Source organism: Cynocephalus volans, chromosome 1 (genome assembly GCF_027409185.1).
Source record: "Cynocephalus volans isolate mCynVol1 chromosome 1, mCynVol1.pri, whole genome shotgun sequence".
In the NCBI taxonomy this organism is placed as follows: domain Eukaryota; kingdom Metazoa; phylum Chordata; class Mammalia; order Dermoptera; family Cynocephalidae; genus Cynocephalus; species Cynocephalus volans.
The window spans coordinates 264,816,599-264,838,250 of NC_084460.1; the positions used below are offsets into that span (position 1 = coordinate 264,816,599).

General features: G+C 40.1%; 1 protein-coding gene across 1 annotated transcript in view; it reads right to left on the reverse strand.

Annotated features, from left to right (window-relative positions):
* The window catches only part of SATB2 (SATB homeobox 2), a 182,538-nt gene that overhangs the window by 160,001 nt on the left and 885 nt on the right, over positions 1 to 21,652 (reverse strand). The window contains exon 2 of the mRNA XM_063111484.1: positions 17,988 to 18,215. Coding sequence (XP_062967554.1) covers positions 17,988 to 18,156 — 169 coding nt within the window. The 5' untranslated portion in view covers positions 18,157 to 18,215. The remainder of the gene's footprint in view (positions 1 to 17,987; positions 18,216 to 21,652) is intronic.

A 21,652-nucleotide genomic window follows, 5' to 3' on the forward strand; every position in this document is an offset into this window, starting at 1 on the left:
GGTATAAATGATGAATTTTGTTTGTCATAAAGGAAAAATAAACCTGGGAGCCTCGCTGCACTAGAAAAATGTATTTTTCCAACGGTCATTAGTTATGATGCTGAAATTGTCATGTTCATTAAGACATTATTCCTGCAGAAGTAAATATAATTATAAACAGTTAACTGTTGTTCTTCCCTCTCTTCACCACAACAGCCACATGAACTTAGACCCCTGGGAAGATGGTTAGATGTGGTGATGAATAGCAAGGTGTCAGGAGGCAGGCAACAGTTGGGGCAAGTCCTGGCACTGTCACTCCTTACCTGTGTGAGTGACCTTAGGTAATTTATCTGACTTCTCTGAGTTCAAATTGTTCCTAGCTAAAATGTAAATAATAATATCTACATCATGGAGTTCTTGTGAGGATTCAACAATGTAGTATACTTACGTTGTCAGACAGCTCTCAGATTTGTTTTTCTTTTTTTCAAAATCAGTATTAACCATTTCACAAAAGAAAAAAAAATTTTTTCATAGTCTATAATCAATGCTCATGATACTAAGAAAATAATTTCTTCAGAATAAAAATGATACTAATAATCTCGAATGGCTTAAGCAATGAATGGCCTAATGATACTAACAATCACTTATTATGCAAATGATAATGGCTTAAAGTGTTCAACATGCCTCCTAGCAAAAAGGTGAAAGAGTTAAAAGGCACCCTACTTCATACTCTAAAACTGCCTGTCTGAAGCAGTAGTCACCAATCACATGTGGCAACTGAGCACTTGAAATGTGGCTAGTCTCAAACTGGGATGTGCTGTAAGTGTAAAATACACACTCAGTTAACTTAATACCAAAAAAAAGAAATTAAAATAAACATCATAAATAATTTTTAAAAAATTAACTGCATGTAGAAATAATATTTTGAATGTATTGAGTTAAACAAAATATTATTGAAATTATTAACTTCACCTGTTTAACTTTTTTTTAGCATAGCTACTAGAAAATTTAAAATTACGCACGTAGCTTGTGTTACATTCCTATCGGACAGCGCTGCTCTCTCTGAGCAATCTGCCAAATACCAACATATAAAACGGTTTTTCTCACACAGGATAAATTCATTACAAACTAATACTAAAACAATTGTGTGATTGTTCTGAGCATTTCTTGGATGCCCCTCAGTTATCTTTCCTCTGTGATCCACATCTCAGGAAACTTCTGGACAGAAGCACTCTTAGCTAAATTCCAAAATACGTGATACCCTTCTCTGAATTATCAAGTAAATTGTAGGCTGCTGTTTTATTCCTAACTCTATTAATCCAACTCCTTTTTAATAAAGAAAAGGTTTTTTCCCCTTCCCTTCATTTTAAAGAACAGTTACACTCTTCAGGAAATGTCACAACAATGACTGTGAAAGTGACCTGGGGAACAAGTATCCTCTAATGCTCTGGATGCTTAACCTCAACAATGAAAGAAGAAAGACGTCCTGCAGCAGGGTCTAAATGACTGGATTCAACCGCCTTTCACCAAAGCTGGCACACAAAATAAGCCTCTCCTTCGCACTGCACCTCCTAACTCACCATGTAGTCTAACACACATACCTTTACTTTCTCTTCACATTTACCCTGTGAAGCGTTATTCTCATTTAACAAGTGAAGAAACTGAAACTATATTAGAATAAGTAATAAGCCCCAAGAAGCACAGCAAGGCAAGAGTCCAGCAGTTCGGGTTATCCAAGTCTAAATCCCAAGCATGTTGATTTCCCAGAAGCTGAAAACACACTCCAAAATCCACACCCACAGAAATCTAAGGGCTTGGCCTTTCAATAAGGAATCTTTTACCACTTGCTATGTCCAATGGGTGACCTGTGTTGCTTGTAAGTGAATTCACCTTCTGACTGCCTACCAGGTGTCAGGTACTGTGCTAGCTAGGCATGGAGGAGGAACCAAATGCAGGTCCTACCTTTCAGTCACTCACAGACAAATATAGAAAGGAAGGCTCAAGTGTGAATGAGCATGGTCTCCAGCTCTCCTCCCTAGCCCTTTTGTCACCTTGGTCTACCCTCATTCTCGGAGCTACCCCCTGAATGACAGGAGCCAGTTTGAGATGATAGGGGGCCAGTCCTTCTCCTCCCCTCCTCCAAAGGGCTCCTGAAGCCTGTCAGTTTCTTGAAGGAAGGCAGTCACACGGCTCACTCCCTTCCCTGGGGCCCACAGCATATCTGGTTGTACCATGTGAGAAGGTCCTACAGCTAATTGAAGATTACAAAGGCTGTAGGGCAGAGCCTCTCATATCTGTCCTTTGTGTAAGCAACCACCACAATAAATAAACCATGGAACAAGCCCCTTGAAACACTGAAACAAGTTCTACCATATAAAGAGAGTGAACAATACAGGGTCTTTCAGAAGACTCGGACAGCAAGGAGTGTGGGATGGCAACTATCTTCTCTTATTGGAAATTTACAAGAAAAACAAAACCATGTTTTACTTACTCTATATCCTCATATTCTGTCACACACACACACACACACACACACACACACACACACACACACACACACACACACACACACACACACATCCACACACACATCCTGAGTCACAGACAAGAATAGGAGTAACTTGCCAATACTAACCTCTCCCCACCCCAAAATAATAAAGGAAAGTTTGAATGTCAAGAATTGCAACCAAAAATAGAAGGAAGAATAGGGTGTCTCTCACCTTGTTGGAGTCCCAGGCAAAATTTCAAAACAGATCAAATGTGCCGTCCTCCTCTACCGGGCACCACCCTCCCTCCCGAGCCAAGACAGCCACAGGCTCCACATTCCAGCCCCCTACTCCCCCCAGGGGCAGATCTCAAAAATTCCAAAGAGACTAATAGATAAAAAGACACTACACTTCACTGTTTGAATGGTTTAGTGGTCCCTTAATCTCCACAGATGTATCTTCATTGTAAAAACACCAGATTTTATCTCAAATAAATGGAAGGAATTTCAGGTAGTATAGTAAAGTAGGAAAAAAAATGTGCTCACCAGTTTTAGGCAAGAGGAAAGAGCAAACATTTGGGTGTAAAGGGAGCTACCCATAGGTCCACAGGTTGGCCAGAGGTCCTCTAGGCTCCCCTTAACTACTCCAGTTTCCAATATCCTTCCCTGTGCTTTGCTTGTCAACTACAGATTCTCTGAAGGGTTAAGTTCTTGTTTCAGGGTTTTTATTTTTAATTCATTTGTTTTTGTTGTTGGTTTTGTTTTACCTTAACTGCTACTGTAGAGGAATCAGAGGCTGAGACAGAAATGGGACAGCAACAAGTTCTGAGTCATTCACAGGTGAAAAGAAGGATCTTGGTCAATTCTACAATTATAAGGAAGGCAAAATTTGCCTAATAATTACTCTAAGGGCAAACTCAGTCATATGAGTATATGCAAAAATTTGATTTCATGTTTATCCATGACCTAGTTAGTTGTTGGCAACTCAGGATTAGACCTCCAACTAAAGTATCAATAATAAAACTCCTTGATGGCTCTCCTACTATTTGGGGGACCGGAGAGTGTCGAATGATTATCAAGAAATATTTTATTCTCAGAATTCTCTATAGTAAAACCACATGCTACTTTGCAGCTCCTGAGGCCAATCTTAATTTTGGAAGATAAGAACAAAAATAGGCCAGAGGCAGGGACAGGAGGGTGAACTCTGGTCCTCTCACACTGATCATCCAAAAGGCTTGAATTGAGCCTAAAGTGGAAGGGAAGGGAGACGGGTTCCACATCTCTGATTCCCAGGACTGTCCCCAAGCTGAATGATCACAATTCAACCTGAAGTCAGGTCTGAAGGCTGAGAGATAAACTCCAGGTCTCTAAATAGTCTTCAGTTACAGAAACGGTGGCAGGATCAAACTGGCCTGGCTATTCGCAAAAGAGGATTTTACAGGCACACAGGAGGCACATTGTGGTGATTTATCTGTACAAAAAAGCCTGAGGTACACCTGGGAATTCTGCCATAGCAAGCCTGACCCACGGAACTAAATTGCGTGATGTCAGGAAGTCCACCAGAATGCCTACAGCTTTGTGAACGAGGGCCCAACTTTTTCCTTCTCAAACATGGGCTGGGCTTAGATAAGACTTCTTCACTTCCCCATACCCCCGCCCATCCCTGAGCCCAACTTATAATAGGCCCCAAATAAATGTTGGTTCAGTTTAGCAAAATGCTAATTCCAGTGAAACATCAATCACCGCCTTTAATAGGCAACATCGATTCTGGTTTTTTCCCCGTAACTCCCCAGCTGTCAAACTTGTCTACATCACGTTGGCCCTACTGCAATGCATTCAGTATCAGAAGACAAGGAAAGCTTTCTAGGAAGTGATCTGCACAAGTGAATTCAGGAGCTGCTCCGTGTTGTCTGGGGGAAGCCCGCCAGACCGCAGGGCTGTGAACGACCACTGTTGACAGCAATTGTTGCTGTGTCACCACGAAGACATCGCAGTGGATTGGTGCATGACTCAAAGTGGCCTGCTGCACTATGCTCTGTGGCTGTGCACACCCCCAATCCTGGGGGCTTGTCGGCAGTCCCATCCATGTCCTACAATGAAGGACTGCAGCATCGTGTTTAAATTTAATAACTATAGAGAAAAAAAGTGTTTACTGATCCTGGAATTAAAAAAATTTTTTTAAAAGGTAAAAAGTAGAAAATTCAAGTTCAGATATCATAGAAAAGTTCAAACACAAGGCACATTACTGAAGTATCCTTAGTTCGAAGGTAAACTCTTGAGGTTCTTTTTATGGAAGGTTAGAAATGCATATATTAACAAGTCTTGAGACTCAATGGTATGTTAAAATGACTATACCATAATTCATGAAAACCAGTATCTGTCCTCCATTAAGTAAAACTTATTCTGGAGGTTTCTGAGAGGATAATTTTTAAAATACTATTTAAGTGGAGATGTATTTGCCTCTTGCCTTACTCTCATCCTCTCTGGAAATGCTATTTGCAACTCGGAGTCCCAGGAGTCAAAAAAAAAATAGTCAATAAAACTTGTCCTTATACTAACATTTGCTACAAGAACTCAGGTTTTGAACTTTGCCTGTTATTTTATCTAATTCAAACAATTTTTTTAAAAAACCTTGATTAATTTCTCCAGTGTAGTGTTAAGGAAAGGTTAACTGTACTAAGGTTCTGTAGTAGTAGAATGGAATTAATAAAGGAATCAAGTGCTCGGCTCTCAATAAGACAAAACTACCTAGATTTCTAGAGGGAATATTTCGCAGCAGAAGCATTTTTTCTTTGGGGAGTTTAACTCACAAAAATTATTAAAAATTGAGATCAAACACTGGTACAAAGCCTCAAAGGAAATCATACTAGAGTGGAGAGATTTTTATCAAATAAAAAACTGAAAAGTAAAGTTTTTATAGCAAAAAATAAAAGGCTTTCTCCCTCACGAAAAGAAAAAAATGCTACTGTCTGTGTTTAGGGTTCAAACAGCAAAACATTTGTGGATATGTAATAGATATGTAGAAATTATCACTGTGCACTGAAAGAAGACTTCACAAAGCCAAGCTTAGCTTAAACAGGTAACTATTCCCAACCACTAACAGCCACTCTTATTCTTGTATCCAACACATGCCTCCAACAAGATGCAATAGCAAGCCCTTGAACAGGCTAACACAGGGAGGAGAAAGAGAAAAGAACAGGAGGACAGAGAGCAAGAAAGTCAAAATCATAGTGTATATTCTCCAGTTCCCTTAGGGGATACTGAGATCTCTGGTTTGCAATACATAGGATATTATTATTGTGACTCAGATGGAGTTAATAAAACCAAGCCTACAGACTGGGGAAGCCAGTGTCTGATAGAACACTTCCCAGACAAAATATTTTAAGTATATATGTACCTGTGTAATTTATAGCAATTATTTAAATAAAAACAGAACAGCGATAACTAGTATATTATTATTTTGTTCACTTTATGATTCCAAGATATCCTCTTTATAATTTATATAATTTATAAAATAAAATATTAAATTTCATATAAAAAACTAAAGAGACCATTTAAGTCACTGCATAGAAATCCACTGAAAATCTTATTTTCATCCTCAATATGTTTATCCAATGGCTATCACCCAGCCAAAGGAAAGATGTTACTCCACTTTTTTCTGCCTTTGAAAAGTGTTACCAAATCCTAAAGTGATTTGTCTCCTAAACAAAAAAATTGGGAAATTTTTACTCTAAATAAAAGATTCTACCTTCCTCGAAGTAAAAAATCCTGGAAGACTACCACAGCATTTTAAATTGGGGCTAATTCCAGGTACAAACATCTCAATATCAGCAAGATTTCACTTCCCCTAAATTCTCTGTATTTATAAGTTCTTTAAGTCTAAAATAATTTCTGAGCCACAAAACTAAGTATATTAGTGTTATCCCTTCCTCTCAAAGACCATAGTTTCAAACAGTTCTAATGTCACAAGCTCAACACAGAATAATAAAAAGAAAGTCAAACACTCTACTTCAAACTCATATTAAAGGGGAAAGGGGTTTCATTTGAGGATAATTTAAAGATGTAGATTTAGGTTTCTGGGTGAATGAGTGTGGCCCAAGAGGTACAAGCAGCTATTTCATCTTAGTACCATCACTGCCAGATCTAGACAAAGATGATAAAAGAAACTATGCATAACAGCTTCCATGAATGTAAGTTAATTTATTTTGCTAACAGAAGTAGGATCGACAAACAGATATATTTTCAAAGAGCAAATCTGTGTTTATGATGTATCTGAGAGGCTGGCTGTGAGAAAGACGGCTTCACTGAGTCATTATATCAAAGGAAGAGAGCTGCATCTCAGAAGCCTTCCTTGGTTAAAAAGAACTGTCTCCCTCAAACTCGCTTTCAAGCTATACATCAATCTTCAATATAATTATGTTTGACAGAATATAAGCTCTTGGCAGTTAACTTGTTTACAATAAATGCTTAGTTTGGGTACATGGACTGTATTGCAGTCTTACAAATATCAAATACAAACCTTCAACAGCCCCATTATGGAGCCGAGAATTATTTTGCTATAAATTTTTTTATTGGGGGGCCAAGGGAATTACTTTGCAGCTTGTTTTCCACTAACCACTTGGAACAGTGTGAAAAGAGGTACACTTATACTCTGACCCTGTGCTAATTGGAATTCTATACATTTCCATAGGAGAGTATTCAGAATCAATCCCGAACATGCTGGCCAATTCCCAGTTTTGCCATGGTGGCAAAAAATGCACATGAGATAAAATGGTTCCTACTGAAGTCATGGCATTTTCCTACAGTTCTTTCTCTCCTCAAAGTCTCTTGGGAACTAATGATCATTTGTAACAACATTGGCAGACTTTCAATGGTAAGCTCCAGTTTTGGAGAGTTTATAAGTTAACTGTAAAAATGTGCTTAAGGCTCAAACTTGCCATATAAATAAGCCTGTAAATAGAGTTAGTTTTGCTGAATATTACTTAAAGATCCATTTGAGAAGGGAAAAAAAAATCTGAATCACCTTATTTACCCTTGTAACGTGGCTCTACCTGGGTCTAAAATGTATAAAAACTTCCCATTCAGAGAACAATTTGATCTTCTTATGCTCCCTCAATTAATAAAGGGTTTTTGGTCTTCTAATACCACATTCGCCAAATGTAAAGGACAAAATCTTGTCTGAATGGAGCTTTGTAACCTGAAAGCTAGGCAAATCTTCAGGAATACCCTGGCTTAGTCCCACTCTGCTCCTTGAATGCATCCGTTCTAACATGCACCCTCACTAACATTCTGGTTTTCAGATGATGACAATGTATCATTACAAGGTTTCTCACTTGTTTTTTAATTTCTCAATTACTACCCAATCAGATTCCTAAAATAATTCAACTTTTACATATGATTAATGTATAGAAAAGAACATTTTAATAATCATAGTTTAATTATATTTTCCAAAATAACTAATATTGGAAAATTCAGTCACTTTATTGCTTAATAGTGAGATTGCAATTTCTTTCCTCCTAGTCAATGTTATAATTGCAGGGGGCATATAGAACAAAGATTTTTTTTTCTTTTTTTTTTTTTTACGTCTCTCAGCTTCTAATAAAGAAGATAAGTAACTAATTTATAAGTTTCAAGGATCACCAGAAATGATTTTATAAAAAAATTTCACATGACTTTCTTGTATACAGGAGAGACAAAGAAGAAAAATATTTTCATTGCATTATCAGCCTCACAGATCTTTACTGTTAATATCAAAAGCACTACACTTTGCAATGTGAACAAATGGAAAATTGTTAAATTCACCTAAAATAATCACTCCCTTTTTTAAATTAAAGAAGCCCTTTTAAAACCTTGACTATTTAATTGCTATTTACTTGGGGAGGAGGGACATGGAGAAGGTAATTGTATAAAAATTTTTTTTTAAACATTTTTTTTTTTAATTGTACAACAAAAATTCCCTCCAAGGCAAAAAAGACATTATGCCAAGTTCCACCCAGAATTAATGTTTAGGTTTAAATTATAAAGTTCAGAAAAAACGGAACCACTAATAGACCCTTAAAGCTCGTGGCATTCATCAATGCTGTTAGGTTATGTAAATGTTAAAACTGAAAAACGCTTTCCTGACAAAAGTATTTTAATGAAGGCACTATTAACTAGACTCTCTGGACTGAATAAAATTTTTTAAAAAGCTTATTTGGGCTGTTTGACATAAATTCCATTCTGAAGGGGATGATATTATGCTTGGGGACAGTTCTGGGATTTTGACCTTCACTGAGAGGATGTACTGCCTATCTTATTCCTTTCATTTTGCCACCCTCAGAAAGGTTTTTAAATATTGAGCCCAAGAAAACTTACTGACAGATCAAAGAAATATTCCCTTCTAAGTCTGTCAACTGAGTCCAACCTTAGGCTCCAACTGCTCTGATGGCCAATGTTATTTGCAGTTTCAGTATCCCCACAATGAGCAGGACGCCTGAACTAACACCACTGTCATCACCCAGGTTTTCAGGGGCTCACAGTTTCTATGAATAGAGTAACAACTGCAGCCCAGAGTGAAGAAAAACCAGCCACTGATCTTGGCTGCTGCCTGAAGGTTCACTTGGAACTGCTGAAAGCACAACTCTGGGGAATGAGAGCTAGAGGCTCAGCAATGTTAAAAATCATCAGTTTAATGGTTCAAACAACTGCAGATCGAAGCCAGAGCCTCTGCATCTCAGGTGACCGGTGACCGTCTATGTTACCTGAGAACATCAGGTGACGTGTACATATGGGAAACCTGGGTTCCCCCCACAAACTCATATGAAGAAATAAGGGTGCTTGTTATTCAGCCTCAAATCTCTCTCTCCCCTTCAGCCTAGTTAGGACTTTGAGCATAGGAAAAACAGCAGTCCGAGGGACCACACCTAGCCCTTAACTTGGCAGGGCTTTGCAACAAGAGGAACATTCATCACTTTTGACTTCCATTTACACAGGTTAAGAAAAGGGAGGGAGCAGGTAATACTTAGACCTCAGGTAGAATTTTTTAAAATGTAATTTCCCTGGTTGAACTGCATATGAAGACAAAGTCAGTGAGCACTTTTAATGTCTCCTGGGCAACCACTTCCCATGGGCTCCTCTCTCAACTTCCCAGGGAAGAATGAGAGCTAAATGGTCTCTCCCCAAAACAGATTTCAGCTAATAAACATGACAAAGTAAGCGAAAAGCACTTCAGTTATTCTGCATCTTCTTCAAGACTAAAAATTTGTACATTGTGTAACAGGTCCACCTCATTTTTCTTAATGATGTTTTTATTATTCTTTCACTCAATTAAAGCAGAAATGGATATTGCATCTTCTGACTGTATAATTGTTATTGTAATCTGTTTTCGATCACTGCTTAGGAAATGGGTCCAAAACAACATAAACTCTCCACTGCCTCGGAAGACAAGTCATTTTCTTTTACTATGACACTTAAAAGAGACATTTATCTTGCTGCTCTGTTAGCATCTTTGGATTATGACAAAAGAAAGTTCTTGTTCTGTTAACCCAAAAAAATAATGTTTCAAAAATACTGCTATTTGAAGAGTTTTGATATGACTACATCTTCCCAATAAACTATTAAATTTACCAATTTTGCCTTTCCTTACATGAGTAAATAATTGAAACAAATGTGATAAAAGTACTCAATTTTAATATAGGGCGTAATTGGGAAATCTAAAAATATGGTTATTTTTACTCTATGCCTTTGGTCCTTTCCCAGGAGTCTTGGGCATAACATTTAATCAAATTTGCTCTCTTTGCAAAGAAAATATTCTCTGGTATTAAAAAAAAAAAAAAAAAATCAACTATAATCAGCTATAAAAGAACTGAAACACTTGCTTTTCAGCCAAATACAAACTTTTATACTAAAAAAAAGTTTTAAAAGAAAGAAAAAGATATCTGTGGTTAATATGATGAAATTCAGCTTGTTTCTATGAAAAATGGCTGCAAATCACCTCTGGTCCCATCTTAATGCTTTGAAAAACATTTGTTCTCACTAGAGTGTCTATTAATTTTTTTTTTTTTTTTATCTATGCAAGTCTTCAAGGAAACAAAAGAAAGACACTAAGCTGCTGTGCACATTTCAGTAACTGTGCAACCATCAGCGGGCACCAAACAGTTACCCTGGCGTAACATGCACTGCTTTTCATGAATAGTAGCTTGTGGTGCTTTCCCTTAATTTTTTGATCTTTGTTGTTATGTTATGCTACAGTTTAATAACCAACTGTGCTAAGATAGAACTCCATTCCAATAATAAGGCAACTAGTTAAGGGGAGTACTGAATTTTCCTCATACACTAACAAATAGTTACAGTACTAGGAGCAACAAAAATTGAAATACACTTCCCCAAAAGGTTTTACTATCCTAATGTGTCATAACCACAAATAAAGAATATGCTTACTATAAGACTGACATAGTTTGCTCATATCTTTATTGCAAGGTTCAAATTCTTGAAATTTCTATTAATGCTTTTTTCTGCATTTTAGGCATTTGTCAAACTAGTAACTACAACATCCTCCAGTTTTTGTGTTTTTTGTGTGTGGTTTATTTTTTAAGTTGTAAAGGTATAGACATCAATTATAAAGGGAAAAAATATATGCCTTATCAATAACATAATTATATATCTAAGGCACATTTACTTCATATTATGTCTTTTTACCTAGTTTTTTTTTTTAATCTGGAATAAAACTCTGCAATTGAGAAGACACAAGTCATAGTAGGCAATTTCTGATGCAGCCTTTCACTGACAATTATACTGATTTTACCACAATTTTTAAATCACTTTCTATTAAACAGCAAAAAACAATTGTTAATTGAAAAAAAAAATCTACAGAGTTCCATGATTTTGAAAAGTACAGCACAGAACACTGTCACAAAAATACTACAGCATGTCATGCTTATGAGGCTCATTTCTATGTAAAAACAAAAAATAAACGTTTGATTGATTGCTAACAATAAAGGAAGTAACACGACTTCAGAAAATGGAAAAGAGAACACTACAGAGGCTACATCTGTGCTTTTTTTGAAATTTGTAAGTCCACAACTGGCTTTTGTTTTAACTCACACCTCAATTCCACACAGTACATCTACTTTGACTTTGAAATATCTATCACATTACCTTTAAGTAGTAGGACGATGAATCCCTTGTATATAAAAACCCATTTTTAATATGTAGACATTTTCAAAACCTCTACTGCACTTTAAAAGAAATTTGCAGTTCGCCTTAGTGACACCCTAAATTAATGCTGGAGAGCAGTAGTGATTAGAAGTGAGAAAAGACTCATACAAAGTCAGAAGAGGGAAATGACTCATTTTAAAATTGCGATAAAGAAAAAAATGGAAACTAAAAGGCAAACTCTTCTTTTTTTTGAGCTCAGCATAAAGGTCTCCTGCTTGAAATCATTTCTTCCCCCCCGCCCCCAAAAATAATGAGTTAAAATGTATGGGTTAGATCCAACATTTCACTGCTGTTCTTATTCTTGGGGAGTTGGGGGTAAGAGGAACTTGCTGCCAAAACTTCTGAAAGGAGAGTTTGGGCTGCTAATTTTCCGTTCACAAAATCTAAATTCCCCTTATGCATCTCACACAACCCATAAAATAATATGAAACAGTATTATATCACTGCAAATTGAGACATTTTTATCAAAATAAAGAGTAATGATGCCAACATTTCATTTGTCATTTCCCACTTGTCATTTTTCACTGACAAACTGTTACACATACAACTTTTGTCAAACGCTCCATCTTATTTAAATATATTCCAAAATGCCATTGTATCTCAGCATTCATGTAAGGAAGATAGTAAAAATTACATTAATTATCTGGGTTTTTTAAAAAAAGAGGCTACTTACTAAATAAAAGAATGTAAAGGATTTTTAAATTGATAGAGAGGATGAAGTTTTGCTCCCTGAAATAACAAACTATGTACCTATTTTATGCACCTAATGGAATCATTAGTTATAAGAGTTTTTGAATGGTGAGAAATCGTGTCAATTTTATCTCAAAAGAAACCTAAAAACTCTTTTAAAAAAAAAGTGTGAGCCAAGAAAATAATACAATTTGGAATTCATCTAGCCCTGTTAATTTGACGTTTTTTGAAATATATGCATATAAATATTGTCTATATTGAATTTTTATTAAAAAAAGAAAAAGGAAAAATAAGGGTTTTAAATTATCAAAGTAGAACCACCAAACTTCATTGCTTACAGTACTGACAGATATACCAAATAATTACTGTAGTCTTGCTTGCAATAAAACTGACTTCCATATTCTTAAAATGACTCATACTCATGTTCCTATATATCTAATAAATGATGATTAGTCTTGTTTTCCCTTCCTACAGAGATGGATGGCCAAAAAAAAGATATTCAAAAAAAGAGAGAAGAATTAACACAGGGTATCTAAGATGTACAGACTGATTCCGTTGGTCACAATCCCCTGTGAAGGGATGGTATTGCTTATTTTCTACAGGGGTTAAAATACAGATGTCTTAAGGGACATCTACACAGCTCCAACACATACATAGACACACACACATGCACACACACGCACACACATCATTGGAGATGATCCTGAATATATAATGGTCAGTGGGTTTCTACCATTGGATCCTAAGGCTTCCAAAATCACTTGAAACATCAAATTATGCTCAGGACTCTGAAGGGTGGATACCCTATGTTCTGCTTAATGTGTATGTTCCATTACATATATTTTTTTAACCAAGTATATCTTTATTTTAATAACAGGCCAAGGCCTAAAATCTCTTTAAAGAAGGGTTATTTTTCTACCTCAGCAAAACTACAGAGGACATGCTAGATTGTTGGATGACCCCAAAGCCTAAGTTCATTCTATTTAAAAGATCTTAAAAACTTAAAAAAAAAAAAAAAAAAGTGGGTAGGAAAGAGAAATTCAATCTTTTCTCTTTTGAAGTAATAATATGAGTCCTTACTACAAGCATTGTGGTGTTCCTCCTTGGAAGTGGAGTTTTCTCCAATTTGCCCATGTTGACAATATAATTCTAAATTTCTAAGCATCTCATACATTTCAATATATAAATATCTATATTCTTTCATATCTGCACTCCTTTCAAAAAGTAAAATGTTTCACTATTGCTAATATGGTGACTACACCTGACCGGAACTACATTTCTTTTACTTGTTATCTAAAAGGAAATCTTCCACATGTAGACAATTAAACTAACTGTTGTTGTAGACAATGTTCTGCTCTAAATGAGGCCCTGCCTAACAATCTTGATCACATTTGCTTCCCTGTTTAAATACAACAGTGTGTATTGCATAATGATTTTCTTCCTCTTGTAACAAGACAGTTATGTTCTTGAAAAAGCTACCTGGTAGTAAGAAATATTTTTCTACCTCGGGTAGACTAGTTATAAGGTAACTTCAACAGACTGTTCTTCAACAAAATTATTATTTTCCAAACAAAAATTATTTTTCAAAAATAAGCAATTTTTTTTCAAAAAAAGTAAATATCCCTAAAAGATAGTCCCAATATTTAAACATTTTTTCCCTGAAATCTAAAACATTTAACACCAAAAAAAAAAAAATCATAAAAATTCACAGGAAAATGAAAAGTATCAAAAAGATTTCTGATATTTAATGCCTTCTATCAGCAAGTATACCGTCTGGTATATTCAAGTGCTGTTCATTCAATTTAAATAAACCTGTCTGAAAGTTCTTTGAGACAAACATGAAAAACGAAAATGCCTGTGTTAACAATGAATGAAGCACAATAATTTATTGCTATTAAGGCACAACTAGGGAGCACCTTTCAGCAGCCCAGGAGGAAAGCAGAATGCATTGTTTCCTCTGGAAACTTCATTGGCATCACTTTCATTTTATGCCGTAGGTTGCATGGCTGAAGCATTCCATACAGCAGAACATTTTAGATACTTATGCTAATAGTGGTAAAAAGGATCATCTGATTCTTATTTTCGTCATCCTTAATAATCTTTTTTTCCTAAATCTTCAAATGGATCTGTAAGTTTTAATCAACAATTTCACAAGTATAAATTTCCCCACCATTAATCATCCTTTTTCAAAATCCTTATGGAGTGAATTACTAGCTGAGAGGAGACGCCAATTCTAGTAAGTGAATGTTACCCAGCAGGGATATAAAGCTGTCAACACCATGGTGCTCTTGCTTGCTCTAAACTCTCTCCCAGCCTTCATATGTTTTTTAAAGAGATATTAGCCTTTTTTTGTTTTTCCTGAGGACCTTCTATAAAAGCTGACTGTCATGTATATCTGAGCACTTGTATTTTATTACATATGTGCTTTAAAACACATTGCGTAGATAAGAGCAGAATCATCCTAGAAAGTGTTGAAAAGACAAAGCAAAACTGATCTACTTTCTAATAGTCTTCTAAAGCTAATCACTTTGTAAACAATGCTCTAATTTCTAAGTCCCCTACTAAAACACAACCTTTAAGACTGTGATAGTATATCTACCACATCTACTAGTAAATCCAGACACTAAAATAATGCCCCCCCTTATTTTTTATTAATAATTAGGTTCTCATCAAAAAACATACTAAATCGCCTCTCCATAAAAAATGTAGAATAACAGCAGCAGAATTTACTATTGCAACCAATGCACTTAAAAACATTTAACTCATTGCTTATCAAAACCAGTTTTAAAAATTGCTATTTTACTGGGCAACCAATTAACTTGATTTCCCTTATTTTCAGAAGGAGAGCTTTTAAGAAAAAAGAACACTAAAAATTAACAAATACAACTCTCAAATTTTGAGTTATATTTTAAAAATATATTTTACTATAGCCATCTTTATAATTTTGACAAGAATGCAACACATTTGAAAATGGTAATAAATGATGGAGAGCTATGCATTGTTTTGTATTTATCTATGCTTATATTGCTTTATAAGAAAAAAAACTTTTAAAGGATATAGGATGATAGAAATACAATCTATTTTATGTTTATCATATGTTAGGGAAAAAAATCTTTCACTTACAAAGAACTTATAACTAAAAATATATTTTAAACATTTTTTAAAATTTAGAATGTGCATTTTAAAAAGTCTTGGCTTTGCCCAAATCTATATACATGATTAAAAGTTACAAAGAAATGAAATTATTAATGTCTTAATGTTCTTTTGGAAACTACATAAACTTAAACTCACAAAATAATTATTAACATTCAATAAGACAGCATTGTACTATCAAAATTTTATATTCTAAGTTGTTATATTTTGAAGTTCTCTAAATTAATCTCTTTCCAGACACTATTATGCTATAGAGAGTAAGAGCTTTCTTAAAAAAAAAAAAAAAAAACTTTAAAGATCTACCATACATGAAGTATTTTAACCACTTTAGTATTAAGTATTATAAACAGCACATATTGAGACAAAATAATGTTGTCCTTATTTTCAGTTTGGGAAGCAGCTAAGAAGATCTTTGATATTACTAAATTAAGTTAAACCTTAGAGAAAGTGACTAAAGCAGCTTGTTGAAACAAATCTATTTTTCTGCACCAACAGAATACTTTTAGTTTGTATCAAATTTATAATAAGTGACCAAATGTGAATTATAGTCTTAGAAAATTTGAAAAGTAATCACTATTTTATACTAAAGGTATCCCTAGCCAACAGGACGAGGCAATTTCTTTTATAGTTCATTATGATATAGAAGAGAAAAAAATTTTGTTTTAGGGAAGCACAGTTGTTAATAACTACTTTCTAAAATGTTTAGAGACTTCCTTCAATTTAGTAAATTTTATTAGCCTTCAGAAAGAGCCTGAAATTTTAAGTCGAAGGTTTTTTTTTTTGTTTGTTTTGTTTTTACATATAGGGCACACTGCCTCCAAAAATTTCCAAAAATTTTCTTATCAAACATTACCAGCACTTATTATATCATGTCACATTTGGCCCATCATATTCACTACATATTTTTCTTTTTTATGTGCATATACTAAATGATAATAAGAAAAGTCCAAAGTTATTGCTCCAGTCTCAGGACACACAACACATTAATAACCTCCACTTTTAAAAAGTGAGTCACAGAACTATCAAAGTCTGTTTTTATTTATTTTTTTGTCTGCAATAAAGGGTATTTTCAAATCCCAAAAAGGGGAGATACATAAGCCCCAATCTACAGCCAAATAATTTTTTCCAAACTTTAAAAATTGGGATGATGAATGCTTCTCAAAGGAGATGATTAATATAAAGGACTAAGGGAAACCATCCTGCATACCCACCACAAAGAAACAGAAATAGCTAAATACATAAAAACAAAGAACTGCCATTTTCATAAAATGTATGACATTAACTCTTTAAAAGGGAGTGGACACTTAGAGTTAAATATTTACTTAAAACACACACAAGGGACACAGAACATGGAGGTGGGAGCTTATCACTAAGTTTTGCTAGGTTTTGAATCATCTCAAGCAAGCTAATACAAAAAATGATATTAAATACTAGGCTACTGTTGAAAATATTAGGGAAGGCCTGGCGGGTTAGCTCAGTGGGTTAGAGTGTAGTGTTATAACACCAAGGTCAAGGATTCAGATCCCTGCAACTGCCAGCCGCCAAAAAAAAAGAAAAGAAAAGAACTTTAGAAATAAAACATTTAAAACTAGTGACTTATCCTAATACAACAAAAATAAGGAAAACCCTAAAAACCTCTGCATGCCATGTAGAATTGTGTATTTTATAGGTAAAAGACAAATGGCATTCAACCCCCCAAATATTTTAATGTTTAAATTACTCTATTTTTATAAGATTAGTTTTCTACTTTTCCTAACCACTATAAAAGAAAGTAGCTGTTTAGTAAAAACTGCAAGAGATTTTCTTTAAATAATATTAAATTCTTAGGAGGGGAAACAACAGGTATCTAATAAGTCTACTCTGATATTTTTACCTGTTGTCCCAAAATTCATAACAAAGTTACAAATTAATATGACTAAACTTTATGGACAACAGTAGCACTAAAGTTTCTCAGGGCCTGAAAGCTCCATGGTGATTCTTCACTTCCCACTTGAAATGTGGCAAGAAATATTCCCAGTTGTCACTCCTTTGTTTCGAAGCATTGTCCTAACTACAAAGTAACACCAACACACACGCTTGTTTCTGTACTAGCCTGAGCATTAATGACTATTCCATAAAAGCGAACGCGCGTAAACTGCATCCCTTCAACAGATACTCCAAGGCAAGGCAAAAGAGTTAATCACTAAAAAGCTCTCTAGGAAAATCTAGAAACAGTTAGCTGGCTGTGACATAAACCTGCCAACACCTCAGCACACAGTGGCAAAGTGCCCAAAAAATGCCACCCTCTGGGTAAACCACTTTCTTGTTTTAACTCAAGATGAAGCTAACAGTTGCAAATGAGAGGGGACCGGGGCATTATTTGGCAATCCGGAATTCACTTCCTGTAATCCTACACCGCGACAGCGCCTAATCAACCTGAACCCTGACACCCGGGCCATTATCACTGGGCCGCGGGCTGCGCGCGCCTCCTGCTCCGGGCTGTTACCTCCCACGGCCTTGGCCACGGCGCCGTTGGGCCTCCCGCGGGCTCCCATGGGGCTGCCGTTCTGCTCCAGCCGGGCCACCTTCACCGGGGGAGGCCCCTTCACGTCGGGGCTGCCGCTCCGCCGGTCGGGGCTGTCCCGCAGACACGGGCTCTCGCTCCGCCGCTCCATGCTGCTCCGACTCGGAGACAAAGTTCCCACCGGCAGGTCGCAATAAAACGCGCAGGGACCTAGGGAGGGGGCGGGAGGGAGGGAAAGGGGAGGGAAAAAAAGAGGGAAAACCGCTCACACACGTGATAGACGTTCAGGCCAGTGGCAGAGCGCTGCACGACAACCACACAAACTTCCTCCCACGCTGCCCGAGGGGCCCGAGACAGTCCCAACCTTACACTGGGCGGCCCAAAATAAGCCCAGAGCTGGGGTGCTGCGACCCTACCCGGTCACTGTTCTCCAGGAGTTGGCCCTAGGTGACGCGGCCGGGGTGGACGCCCAGGGGCTCCTAGAAGTGGCCCATTCATTGAGACAGTGTTGGCATAAACCGTTCCCGGGTGCGACAGCCTCGCCGTCTGAGGTCAGGGCTGAGGAAGCAGTGAACTTCAGTAAAAGATGTTTCGCCCATTCGAGGAGGGAGTGAGGGGTGTACACAAGTCCATAACTGAACCAACCACTTGATAAATGCGCTATGAATGGCCGGGCAAGAGCCAGAAGCCGAGTAAAAGATCCCTTGAATCCCCGCTTTTTACCTTTACGGTACAAGTCCTGAGACACACGCTTTGCATAAAACCAACCCTAATTCCACATTAACAGACATCCAAAAACACTTGGAAGTATTCATCAGAATAACCTCCATTACAAGGGCGGGGGCTACTACGATCGTTTCTATTTTGGAGTGTTCTTATCTTCATCCGATCCTAAGTGCTTAAAAGCTCTTCAGCATAAAACCCCAAAGCAAAAGCATTTAAATTCTTAGGTGCAAGAGCAGCCTTCATCAACCCCAATTTTTAGGTCGCTCCAGAAAGTTTTCCTCTAGGTTGACTGGGTGGCAGCGCGCTGCTCACAAAAGCCACAGGTCTCGCCACCCCTGGATGGGGGGGGCGGGGGAAGGAGGGGAAACACCTGATGGATCGGCGCTCGCATTGTCACCGTACCCGCGAGGAGCAGGCACCCGGCACAATACAGTGCGCTGGGAATCCTCGCGGGCGCTCTCGCCGCGGGAGAAGCTGTGTCGCCACGGGTCAAGGAGACAAGGTGGGGGTGGCAGAGGAGCGGTGAAAGGAAGGATGCGAGAGATGCAGAGACGGAGCAGGAGGGCTGCTAGAGAGGGTTCCGCCCGCATTCCCCGGCTTTGCTATTTGAGAGGGCGAGAGCTGCAGGGAGGGAATAATTACTCGGCCCCGGGGCTTCCCCGAACTCCAGAGCGCGGCACGGGAGCCCTCGCCCCGCGTACTTACTGCTCACGGTCTGTCTGAAACTTGGCTGGCTGGGGCTCTGTCCATGGAGCAAAAGTAGAGAATCCAGGGTGAAAAGTTTCTGATGTTTTGCTTTGCAGTATTCTCCCAGTGTTCCTTTCTCTTTGCTCCTTCCCCTTTCCTCTTCCCCAGGTCCTAATGTTTAAGGTCCTGGGTCAGGGTGTCTTCTTCTGTTGCGGAGATGGTTGTTATGATGATGATGGGGGGGGGGAGAGAAGGAGGAGAGGGAAAGGAGGACTCCTCCAAAGGGGCACCCGAGCAAGCGGGGGAGGGGACGGCGGAGGAGGTTGGGGGGGGAGAGAAGGAAGCTGAAAGAGCCTTTTCACACCTTCGGGAAGGAGACCCGTTCTGAAGAGAAAGGGCTAAGAACCGGGAAGCGGCGGTGGGCAGGGGCTGCGGGTTCGCAGGGCCGCTAGCTCGCAAGGAGGCACGGCCGGAGCCGCGGGGCCGGTGCCACCAAAAGCCGAGAAGGCGCAGGGACCCGGGACCGCACGCTGAAGGAAAGGCGGCGGCCGCCCAAGCTGTCACCTCCAGCCTCTCCTCTCTCGGCCGCCTCTGCCAGCAGCCAGAGCCGGACTCACTGACAAGCCGCAGAGACACACACACTGAGAGGGAGATGATTATTAGTTGCGTTGAGTCATCAGGCAAAGTGAGTCCTTTTGGGTTGTCCTCGGTTTCCGATTTCTCCCCCCTCCCCCTTTCCGTCCCCAGATCTAGCGCCTTAAAAATAATAATTTGGGGTGGGGGTAGGGGAAGTCTCTAGGTTATTTCGGGATGGGAATGGGGGGGATGGATCTAAACCCAAGCCAGACTGGTCCACCGCAATGAAGGAGGGGAGTGGGGGGCGGGGAGAAGGACTGGGGAGGTTGCGGGGGGAGAGGGGGCCCGCCTGGCAGGAAATTAAACATCAATCAATCAATCGCTGTGAGCACGGCGACCTAAGGGCGGCGGGGCTGTGGGGGAAGCAGAGGGACAGGCGAGGGGCGGGTGGGAGACAGCGAGGAGGAGGAAGGAGACAGTCGGCGGTGGGAGCTGGGTAGCGAGGACCTCGTGCGCGGGGCGGCGGAGGACCGGTGACAGAGGACCGAGGGCGGCGCGAGGCGGTGGCCGCGGCCGGAGGGTGGGTGCGTCTCGGCGCTGGCGGGCGCCGGGGCCCGGGGTCTGGTCCTCCTTCCTGTGGCGGGTCCAGGGCGCGGCCGCCTCGCGCAGCCCCTCGGCGCACTCGTCCCGGCGCGGAGGCGGCAAAGCGACCGTTGGATGCCTCGTTGCCCGGTGGAGGCGCAGACCAACGCGCAGGAGGTGGCCGCGGCTGCCTCGGCTCCCAGCTCAGTTAACTGAGCGGAGTACTTTCGACTTTGGAGATAGGAGGGCGATCGCCTCCCCCACCCACCGCCTCCGCCCACTACCCACCGCCTCCGCCCCTCCGGGCAACTTTTCCCGATGCCTGCGAGCTCCCCCTCCGCGCGGAGCTGACCGTCCGGGCTAGCCGCTCCCGGTGCCACCGCGGGCGCGAGGAAGGCCCTTCTCCCTCAGAGCTGGCACGGCCCTGGGTCCGGAACAATAGTCCGGGTGTCCTGAATGGCAGGAGCACGGCCGCTGCCCGCCGGGCTGTGGCTGGCACAGGAGAGGGGTTTGCTTGGTGAGCGCAGGGTGGGGTGCATCCCCGGATGGCATCCCTGGAGCGTTCGCGGCGCAGGCGGCATCGGGAGCGGCGCAGCCCAGGCCGCCTGGAGGCCGTGACGCGGTGGCGGCGAGGGCGGTGGGGCCGCCTATCCTCGGGCTGCGGGACTGGGGTTTCTGGGGACCCCAAACTGTCGGGCCCTAGGCTGCGGGCTCGAGCAGAACTGTACTGTGAGGACCCGGCCTCCCCGCCCTTGGGGAAGCCGCGCAGGAGCGTCCCCAGCAGGTCCCACGAAGGCGTAACAGAGCCACAAACTTTTGCCGACTCCCGCGGCCGCCCGCAGCCTGGCTTTGGCCGCGATGCTCATTTAAGGTGGCGCGGGCACTAGCCGAGCAGGCAGGGCTCGAGCCGTGCTTTTGTCCCTGCGGTCCCGCTTGGGCGCGGGGCCTCCTTAAGGAAAAGCACGTGAGCAGGGGCCGCAGCCCCCGCGAGACGCCTGGGGAGTCGGTGGACACTCGCCGCGCGGACCTTGGGCGAGAAAATGTGAATACGTCCTCGCCGGTCTTGAGGGCAGCGA